Source organism: Glossina fuscipes, unplaced genomic scaffold, assembly GCF_014805625.2.
Source record: "Glossina fuscipes isolate IAEA_lab_2018 unplaced genomic scaffold, Yale_Gfus_2 116, whole genome shotgun sequence".
In the NCBI taxonomy this organism is placed as follows: Eukaryota; Metazoa; Arthropoda; class Insecta; order Diptera; family Glossinidae; genus Glossina; species Glossina fuscipes.
In genome coordinates this window covers 372460-383473 of record NW_023998459.1, presented here as the reverse complement: position 1 = coordinate 383473, position 11014 = coordinate 372460, and the positions used below count along the sequence as shown (strand labels likewise).

General features: G+C 36.5%; 1 protein-coding gene across 1 annotated transcript; it reads right to left on the bottom strand.

The window, feature by feature from the left end:
• Positions 1–5078: 5078 nt before the first annotated feature.
• LOC119640235 (U5 small nuclear ribonucleoprotein 40 kDa protein) lies at positions 5079–6579 on the bottom strand. The gene is made up of 3 exons (XM_038038124.1): positions 6410–6579; positions 6222–6351; positions 5079–6155 (listed from the first exon to the last, which is right to left on the bottom strand). The coding sequence occupies exons 1-3, from the start codon at positions 6515–6517 to the stop codon at positions 5350–5352; spliced, it is 1044 nt and encodes a 347-aa protein (XP_037894052.1). The 5' UTR covers positions 6518–6579; the 3' UTR covers positions 5079–5349.
• Between the last annotated feature and the right edge of the window lie 4435 nt (positions 6580–11014).

The following is an 11014-nucleotide window of genomic DNA, read 5'->3' as shown; positions in this document are numbered from 1 at the left end:
CCTTCGCAATCGTTTTCTCAGCAAGAACTCTACAGTTTATTCTCCCTTTTTCGAAAAGAATTCACAGAAATACATCAATGAAAGTTGTCTGGAACAAAATCAATAGACTTAACGGAACTTCAAATCTGAACGAAATCTGTACTCCCAATGGAACTTTAACTGACGCAGATGAGATTTCTAATTACTTTGGAAAAGTGTGGTGCGAATACTCCTCTGACAGCAATTTCTCCAGTGCTTTCATCGAAAATAAAAGGACTCCAATATCTCTTTCAAATAATATCGATAGATGTGCCATGTTCCTGGAAAATTGCGTATCTACCTCAGAACTTGGAAGTTGTCTCTCCAATTTGAAGGGGAAGACACCTGGTCTAGACCGCATCTCATACCAAATGATCAGTGCTATGTCTAAGTCTAGTAAAAAGAAACTATATAATATAGTATTTATGACTGGCCATATACCCTACATGTGGAAACTGGTAACAGTTGTTCCGATTCCAAAGTCAAAAAATGTCTCCTTCGCATCACATTATCGCCCAATTTCTCTTTTATCTTGCCTCTCTAAGGTATTAGAGAAGATTATGGCATCTAGATTATCTTGGTTTCTTGAGTCCAAGAAACTGATAACAAAGCAACAAGTTTGCTTCAAGCGGGGTAGAGGGTGCATCGACGCTCTGTTACATATTGATTATTTCACAAGCAAAGCAATTTCCGAACAAAATCACGTAACAATTCTCTCAATTGATTTCGAAAAAGCATTTGACAGAGTTGGTCTTCATGTTATCTTAAGACTCTTGAAACCATGGAATGTTGGACCCAAATTCTTCAACTTCATCAAATCATTCATGTCGCATCGGCGGTTCAAAGTTAGAATCAACAATCATCTCTCTGACTCCTTTCTGCTAAAGAATGGCATTCCGCAAGGATCTCCTCTCTCTGTCACGCTTTTCCAGATCGCTTTTGCTTTAGCAAAATTCTTTGCCGTGTACCAAGAGTAGAACATTGTCTCTACGCGGACGATGTATACATTTTTACAAAAGAAAAAGACAACACGAAAGCAATCAACATCCTCGAATCTATTGCATGTGAGATCTCCACATGGGCAAACTCGTCAGGAGCTAAAATTTCTAGACAAAAATCGAAAAAATGCACATTTGTCGAAAATAAATGTGCGATGCAGGAAATCTACTGATGAATATTAACGACTTACCAGTACTAAATGTGCAGACGCTCCATGTTCTCGGGCTCACGTTTTCCAACAATTATCGTTGGAAAGCACACTGTCTTCACACTGTACGTTGCTTGGAGAAGCCATGCGCATATTAACACTATTGCTTATCTTACCAAAATGCTTGTGTTAAGCAAGATTGACTATGCTATGATAATTTACGGCAATAGCTGCAAATCTAATATCAACATCCTTAAACCGGTCTATTACCAAGCCGTCAGAGCAAGTTGTTATGCTTTTCGGACGACGCCCATAAATAATATTGGAACTGAAACTGGTCTCTCAACTTTAGAAAATAGACTGCATGAGTTAAAAGCTAAAATAGTCCCTAAGCTTCTTAATTCAAACAAATCCACTCTCGGTGATGACGTAAGAAAGATTATTGTTGCGAAGAAAATTCCAAAGTCACCATCTGCAATTGACCATTGTTTGTACGTCGCAAAGGAATTAAAAATTCCCTTAAAAATTTTCCACTCTTTTGGTGTTAAACCTCCATGGATTTTGGAAGACTGCTCTCTTGACATCTCGCTGTCTATGCACAAGAAAGAAGATACTCCAAATTACGTCTTCAGGAATATAATAGCTGAAAAAACCCAAGTATTGGACAGTACTGGTTGGAATCTTTTGTAGACAAAAGATTCAAAATCTCCTGGTCTGTCTCCTGCTTGTGCGGTAGTAGATGCTACAGGACGGGTTCTTCTCAACCACATATTTCACGAAAGTACTTCAACTTTCACAACCGAAGCCAGACCTATTCTTCACGCTGCCAACCTTGCCCATAAAAACAAACTCAAAACCGTCATTGTTACCGACAGTTTGTCTGTATTACAAGCTACTCGGAACCCTTCGACTTCGAGATGGAGCACCATCAACAAATTAAGGAATATAATTACTACACCCGACGGAAAAATTAAAATGTTATGGGTACCAAGTCACATCGGTTTACTGGGAAATGAGCAGGCTGATCGAGCGGCAAAGTATGCTGCTTCTGCTCCTCTAATTATGGATGATGTCATGGAAAAGTTGGATCTTTAAAGATACATTGGAAGAAAAGTTAAAGAGAAAATTGCAGAAGGAAATTTACAATACCATCATCAACACTACTCTTGCATTAACCCTCAACTAACTCCACCTCTATACCCAACAAATGTTGAGAAAACCAAGATCCAAACATTCTCGAGAATTCGCCTTGGTCATACAATTGCAACTCACCAATGGATCCTGAAGAAGTCTTCTTCCCCAATCTGCTGTTGTGGACAATCTCTTACTATAAAGCACATTCTCTGCGACTGCCTCAACTTTTCCTTGGCTAGAAGTATTGCATTTGGAACGATTAACCCTTTGAACATTCTACAATCAGCTTCAGAACAGAATATCAATTCTATACATTACTTTATTAATACTACTAAGCTCATTATATAATGTGCATTTTATTATTATTATTTTTTTTTTTTTAATTAGGGCCGATAGCCTGTGTTGCTAGTGCTCAATGTCTTTTTTTAGTCTAAAAATTCATTTCATTAGTCTAAAATTAAAATAATAATAATAACAATGATATACAAAACATGTAAAATTATTGAAAAATGTAAACAAATGTGTGGACGCTTATTCTCAGATGGTTGGCATTTTTACAAATTATTATGTATAATTTATTCATTTCTTTTTATTTTATTTTATATTAAAGAGCATGCTTCCTTCTGCACCTTCACTCATCGTTTGAGCAGAATGGGATACTTCTGTAGGCCAATGGTAAGTTTGTGATCATCTTTGTATATAAAATTTATTAATCACAATATTTTTCTTTTGCAGATGTCAGCAAACCGGCATATCAGTAATTTTTATTTGTTTATATGTACGTATGTATTAGCGGGGCTTTTTATTTATTACGTATTATCACATATTATTTTGTATTACTATGTATTATTATTATTATTGTAAATACTATTGTAATTTCTAATTATGTATATAATGGTGTAGGCCTACTGGGGAGCCAGCCATTTAAAGCAATTGGCAACGCGCCTATCACGGTACCCCAAGGGTGGTGCGGAAAACCGTAATCAGGCTCTGCTCATTCTTCTACTTTGCGGTTATGTGGAAGAAGCCTTCGTGATGATGGTCGCTTCGTTGCAATTGGCACAATGTTTTCTGGTAGTGTTTCCATGTATATCGCTTTTAGTTTACAGGTAAGCTGTTGAGGATAAAATTATTTGCAGTCAAAAAGGTCATAAAAAAACCGAATGCAAGATCGTAAGGATAATGTGGCTACTGCAGAAAAAGATGTTGATGGTCGCACATGTTTGCTTTTATATAATTTAATTACTAATCAAGTTTTGGAACAAATCGATGGTATTATATCCACTGGCAAAGAAGCTGTTATTTTGCATGCTTATTCTAATTGGTCGGTGGAGAGTGAAAGTGCAGCGCATACATACATATATAAGAATTGTTTTCTAAGCTTAAATATTTTGTGTTTTCGTCTAAATACTTATAATAAAGTCGTTTTTAAGTTTAGATATCTTGTGTTAAGATATTATTATTATTATTATTATTAATTTCGCCAGAGGAATAAATTCTAAGACTAAACTCTTAAAAGCACTAGCATCTAAGGCTATCGGCTTTTTATTAAAAACTCTACCGCACTTGAGATTCGAACCCACGACCATTGACTTGCTAGTCGAGATTCCTCCCCTTCGGCTACTCAGGCGGATATATTATTATTATTATTATTAATTTCGCCAGAGAAATAAATTCCAATTCTAAACTCTTAAAAGCACTAGCACATTTAAGGCTATCGGCTTTTGTTAAAAACTCTACCGCACTTGAGATTCGAACCCACCGACCATTGACTTGCTGGTTGAGATTACTCGCCTCCGGCTACTCAGGCGTATTTGTGTTAAGATAAAAAGCACACTTTTCTTTAAATAAATAAATAAAAACCTTTGCATCAACTTCATCGCTTGTTGCGACGTGTCACTTCATGATTATAGTTCCTCTCTGTTGTTCTCTTTATTGTCTGTATATGTATAATAATGCATAATAGTGTTTTTTTTATTATACCTCCCGCCCCAATCGTGGGTGAAGTTTGGGTAATTTAAGCTCATAGTCAGCAGATTAAAATCTGCTATGCAGTCGGGTTCCGTTAAGATATTTTCAGCGTCAACTAGGTTCTTGCATAACTTCTTTACGCATAACAGGCATGTCTACGCCGAAAACATTATCCCAAAAGAAAACGTGGCGGTTAAATAACTCATCGTCGCCATAGCCAACAACGGAACAACGCTTATGATACAACGATTTGGGAGCAGTTTCCCTTGTGAAGCTAAATGGTTATCTCTAGCATATATTATTGTGTCCAGCATGCCCTCGAATAATAGAAAATAACTGATAATTCTTGTACACAAACTGACGCCATTACATAGTTGTTGTACTTGACGTGACTGCGCAGAACACTGCCTCTCAATGCACTCTACAAGTGATTTTTCACTTTTTCTCAATGATTTCTGACTACTCTTTGCACATAGAAGGCTCTCAATCAATAATTTAACATATTTTGAATGAACATTTTGTAATCTTTCAATTTTTTTCATTTAATTATCGATTCTATTCAAAGTTAAACTGGCAATTATTAACATAGTTTCGCTTAATTGCAGGAAAATCATGAAAATAAGTTTAAGGGAAAATAAATGCTGTTTTTTCATACAATTAAATAAAGGATTTCAAATTTATTCAAACCACCTGTACGAATATACGCAAAAATTAATACCAAATATTCAAAAATATGCCAACGTCGAACGGCAGGTCTCTAAAAATTTACAAAACCTAGTCAGAGTGCGTTTAAGGGAAAATAAATGCTGTTCTTTCATACAATTAAATAAAAGATTTCAAATTTTGAATAAAGAACACATATTAAAGCTGGAATGCAGAACGAGAGAGAGAGAGCCAAAGAATTCATTTGCATTGACTTCATGTTAAAGCTTTATGTCGAGGCCAGGCTAACTGTTATGATGTTGTTGTTTCTGCTTGACTAGCTGGTTTGTTATAATTTCTGGCATATAAAATTTATTTACAAGCCAATATTCTTTCAAGTACATATTCGGAAACCATTTTAATAAACAAAATAATCATTAGTCTTCAATTTCACCTAAATATAATGTCTTATCGCTAGAACCAGATAGAATTAGCGGTTCTTTAGAACTAAAATCTACATCATTGACACTGCCACTGTGACCTGGCAGCTTGTATAAAATTCTGCGACTTGTCGTATCCCAAATATATACGAAACGATCTGCTGAACCAGAAGAGATCTTGCTTCCGTCAGGTGACCACGCACACCGTAATAGATTCTTTTCGAAATTATGTTGATGTCCTTGGAAAATTTTGACGCAACGCTCGCCTGGCACATAAGGCCTTATATCCCATATTCGGCAGGTGTTATCCATAGAATTGCTAAGTATGTAAGAACCATCGGGTGATAAACTAATACCAGTTATCGTGTCTGCGTGGCCTTTCAAATGATGTAAAATTTCCTGTTTGCGAATATCCCATACTTTGATGCTATTGTCTATACCGCCTGATATAATTTGATCGCCTATATCATTAAAAGTGACTGAGGTCACCTGATAAGATGCCTCTAAAGTGTTTACAGACAATTTTTTGCGCGTGTCCCATAAACGTACAGTACGATCATCTGCCCCAGAACACAACATTTGCATGCCACGTCGAGTCCCATGCACCGTATTTACAAAATTGCTATGACCTTTTAAACGGCGTATACGTTGACTTGTCACTATGTCCCACATTGCTAAAGTTTTATCTGTAGAGCAAGTAAAAATTTGCGAGCCATCAGTATTAAAATGAGCTTCCAGAATTGCTCCGGTATGGCCAGACATAACCATTATATTTTCGGACTCTCCGTACACGTTCCATATAACTAAAAAAAATTTAAGGAAAATAAAGAGTGAAGCTAGTTGGGCAGTACCGAGCCAACAGAACTTACATATTTGACGGTCATAGCCAGAAGAAAGTAACATTTCACCTTTCGGATGAAATTCTGTCGTATAAATTTCGCCCTGGTGTCCTTCCAATAACAAAATTGGTGCCATCAAATTAGATGTCCGACGCACTCCCTGTATATAAATAAATTATATATGTGTATTGTTTCAGATTTAGAGGACTATTACTTACAGATTCCATTAAAGCCTTATCTCGATTGGTATATCCCATAAGGTCAGTCTTTGCTCTTTTTAGCTCCTGGACCGCCACCATATTGCTACTAGAACGTTTTAAAGACATTTTAATTGATAAAAAATAAAAGACAATTAAGTAAAATTTTAAGAAAGTTCCCTTATTATTTAGTTTTAACAAAATAAGTAATCGGTGTTGCCACTAGAGGAAAGATTACGAGTAATGAGTCGAATAAGAGGGTTGACGCAACGGTGCATAATTAAGTGTTTCGGGTTAGTAAATCCTAAGCGTTACACGCAATGAGAAGCCGCGTTACAATACCATTTATAGGAAAAAATAAAGAAATCGATGAAAATATAAACAAAAACAAGGTATATGTAAACGGCAAATAATTGAAAAATAACGATAAGAACATTAAAATAAAGGCAAATTAAATTTTTGATTGATTAATTAAATAATGAATAGTGAAAAATGACCAAAAGAATCGGAACAAATATATTTTGTTTTATTCTCTGTCATGGACTTTTTTGTTTTTGAACTTTTCAATTTTTGCTAACATTATTATTATAATTTATCTAGACCAAGGAGACTCTAGGACTAAAGAGTAGGATGAGCACTGGCAACCAAGGCTCTTCTTTTCTTAAAAGGTAGACTGGATGGTATCTTTGAATTTTTTGCATATTTCTATTGATGCTCCAGCAACATTCATCCTACACTGTTCAATTTATATACCAACGGTGATGTCTGCACTGTTTCTTGGCCGTCGTCCGGTTACTGGTTTCAAATGCGTTTTTGGACTCAAGTGCGTCAGATGGGATATATGGCCTTAATTATTAAACAAACTAGAAGGGAGCGGCGATGATATCAACGCCATGTCACGGCAACGACGAAAACAACGAATTTCATTAAAATTGTGCCCCTCAAAATTTGGGCTACAAAGACCCTCCTTATTTTAAACAACTACCATTGTTTTTCACTTTATTTTAATGTAAAATAACACCTTGAGACGGTGAGCAATTTACATCATACGCGAAAATTTGTTTCAACGTTTTCAGCAACATCACCAGTAACTCCAAAGTTGTGTATACTTTTCTGGTTAGCAAATTTACATAAGTGTAGATGCTAGTCTATCATTGTATCAAGAAAATGTTTTTGATCTTGGATGCGGTTCTCAGGAATGAGAAAAAAGACTGAAAAGATACTACATACATATAGATGTCTCCTTCATAAGGACCACGGATGACCAAATTTCTTTTATATATAGTCGTCTATATTTTGTTTCGGCAATTAATAGTTTAATTTTTTGTTGAATTTCGTGGCTATTCTGCCTTATAGAATTTATAATATACTTTGAGAAGAAAGTGAGTGAATTCAAAGTAAAAAAAATTTTTTTCCTTTACGCTTTGATTCATTGGATTTTTGCAAGCAAAAATTTTGAGCTCTGATATAAATCTCTCTTTTTTTTTGTTTTTTCTCTGTTATTTTTTTTGCTGTTTGTAGTTTGTTTTGCTATTGATCTCTCGTTACAGCGTCAACGTAACAGAGAAGTTTTGCACAAATTGGTTGATAAATTTTTACATTGCGGATTTTTTTTTTTTCTTGCGATGTGTCTGTCTGTTATTTATAATCCACAACTGCCTTTTTAACTGGATATGGAGTGTTTATACACACCTTGTCGGGCGAAAACGGGCCCGGAGTCTGATCGACTCGTTTCTTGTTGGCTCTGCGAGCGCTTTGATCACGCAAAGTGTGCCAGTATTCTCGGCCGTGCTGCTGACGCAGTCGGTGACCCGTCTAAAGGCTTAAGAAGGTCATGTCCTGACTGTAAGCAGCGGGACATTGACTTTTAGAAACTTTTCACGGAGACTCGTAATGGTTTCTCGGAACTGAGTAGAAATCTCGGCCCCTTGTGGGAAAAGTTTGAGTTAATTAAGTCTAGGTTTGATGGGTGTCGTTTTATCGAGCACTCATCTTCTAATCGTAGCGTAGCGTGTGGGACGTCACCTCTGACTTTCTCCAAATCTGATTCGTTGGTACAAGTTACCGCTCCCTCCCGTCCAATTTAATTGAATTTCCCACTTCTCCTGACATTGGATTTATCGCTATTCGTGCGAATATGCCTGATAAGCATCTATTTATAACCTGCTCCTATATTCCACCAAATTCTGATATCTCCATTTGCAAGATACACGCTGCCCTCATTTGTGAAGTTGCCAAGCGGTCTAGACCCACCGATTTGGTCGTTGCATTGGGTGACTTCAATTTGCCTCAAGTCAATGATGTAACACTGATAATTCTGGCTGTTTGGTTCCTACTTCAACGTCTAATAGGGCTGTTGTGTTCTTTAGTGAATTGTTTGATCATAATTTGGGTCAATACCCAAATTGTAATGGTAGACTGCTTGATCTCTTCTTTGCCAATTTTCCTGAGATTAACGTAAATCGTTGTCCACCTTTTAGTTTACCTGAGGATCCTTGTCATCCATCAATATGCATTGCCTTTCATCATATGAATGATGGTTTGTTGAAATGTCTTAATGTGCCAAATCAAACTTTTTTAAATAATTATTATGATTTTCATAAAATCAATATTGTATTGCTAAAACAGCGTCTTTCACATTTGACGCTTGATTTCTCAACCGGTAGTATTGAAAGCTTATTGTCATCGTTCTACAATACATTAAATCTAGCTATTGCTGCATCTGTTCCGATCAAGCAGTGTCGACCTTGAAGCAGGTGTCCCCCGTGGTTTAATAAGACAATTAAATATCACAAGAATAGAAAAAACTCGCTATTCAAAAAATATTCGAAAAGTGGTTTTGCGCTCGACTATGTCGCTTACTCGGTGGAGAGGCATAGATTTAACTCCCTCAACCATCATTATTACTGCAGATACCTTCAGTCCATTAAATCCTGTCTGTTTGCTAATCCTAAATTCTTCTTTAAATTTGTTAACTCTAAACGAAAAATTTCCACATATCCCTCTAATGTTTCTTTTAATGGCTCTGATTCCTCGGATGATTTTGAAATCTCAAATCTATTTGCTGAGTATTTCCGACGAAACTTTTCGATTGATAATTTCGATTTATCAACAAACTACCCATATCCTATAACTAACTCGGTTTCAATACCTAACTTGGTTATTTCAGAAGATGACGTTTTTAAAGGGTTGAGTTCTCTAAAATACAGTTGTTCGCCTGGACCTGATGGAATTCCATCATGTGTACTTAAATCTTGCGCTGTCGAGTTATGTGGTGTGATCTCAAAGATTTTTAACATGTCCTTATATTTAGGTGTTTTCCCTTCATGTTGGAAGAGTAGTTTCCTTATTCCTATCCACAAGAGTGGAATTAGATAATTTGTTGAGAACTATAGAGGCATAGCCAAGTTGAGTGTCTTGCCCAAGTTGTTCGAGCGTATTGTGACTCAGCATTTGGCCTTTCCCATTAATTCGTATATTTCTCCGCACCAGCACGGTTTCCGGAAAGGGCGATCTACAGTCACCAACTTGTTAGAGTTTACCTGTCATGTTTTCAAGGCTTTTTCTAATGGCTCTCCCACAGATGTTATTTACACTGATTTAAGCAAAGCATTTGATATGGTTAACCATAGACTACTTATCTTTAAACTCCAAACCTCTGGTTTCCCACCCCACTTAGTGAAATGGATAAGCTCTTACCTGCACAATAGATCCTTCAGGGTTTTGTTCAACTTTATCACCTCAGATGAATTCCCCGTTACGTCTGGCGTACCTCAAGGAAGTCACTTAGGTCCCATTTTATTTAGTTTATACATTAACGATCTCCCATCGGTGGTTAATTCCAGCCAGATCTTAATGTATGCTGATGATGTGAAACTGTTTTCTTCTTTCTTTGTTGAATCGCAATCACATCAGCTTCAAGGTGATTTGGATAATTTTGTTGCATGGTGATCTTTGAATCTTCTGAAACTAAATCTGAGTAAATGTAAGAAGCTTTCATTCTCAAGAAGAAAATCATTCATTACTCAGTATTTCATAGATTCGCATAAGTTGGAGGACGATTCGATCACAAATTTAGGCGTTTTATTTGACCATAGGTTACGTTTTAACTTGCATATTGAGCTCTCGATTAGCAAAGCTAGGTCCGCGCTTGGTTTTATAAAAAGGTGGTCCAAAGAGCTTGGTGATCCCTACATTACGAAAAGGCTGTACAAGTGTTTGGTTAGACCCATACTCGAATATGCCTTTGTTGTGTGGTCTCCTTCATATAGGTGCTATGTAGATTCTTTTGAATCTGAATCTGCAATACTTGGTGTTTGCCCTTAGAAATTTGGGTTGGGATTCGATTGCCTCTCTTCCTCCGCATGAAAATAGGTTGCTTCTGGTGTCCTTACGGTCTGTTGAGAAACGTAGGTTTGTTCTTGGCGTTTCCTTTCAATTAAAGTAATAAATGGTGCCATTGACTCGCCTTCATTACTTGGTGAAATAAGCTTTAATGTCCCTAACCGCTTCTCTAAGCACTTTATCTTGGTTAAGCTTAGTCAGTGTAAATTTAATTATGAGCTCTTCAATCTGCTCAGAGTCCTTTGCAAGAACCTAAATGACGTCTACCACTTATTCTCGTTA

Bases quoted from the DNA above. Each gene is read 5' to 3' on its own strand.
- LOC119640235 (XM_038038124.1), bottom strand. From the start codon at position 6,517: ATGTCTTTAAAACGTTCTAGTAGCAATATGGTGGCGGTCCAGGAGCTA. The intron at 6,352-6,409 runs GTAAGTAATAGT...ATTTATATACAG, and splicing joins ATAAGGCTTTAATGGAATCT to GGAGTGCGTCGGACATCTAA. The intron at 6,156-6,221 runs GTAAGTTCTGTT...AATTTTTTTTAG, and splicing joins TGGCTATGACCGTCAAATAT to TTATATGGAACGTGTACGGA.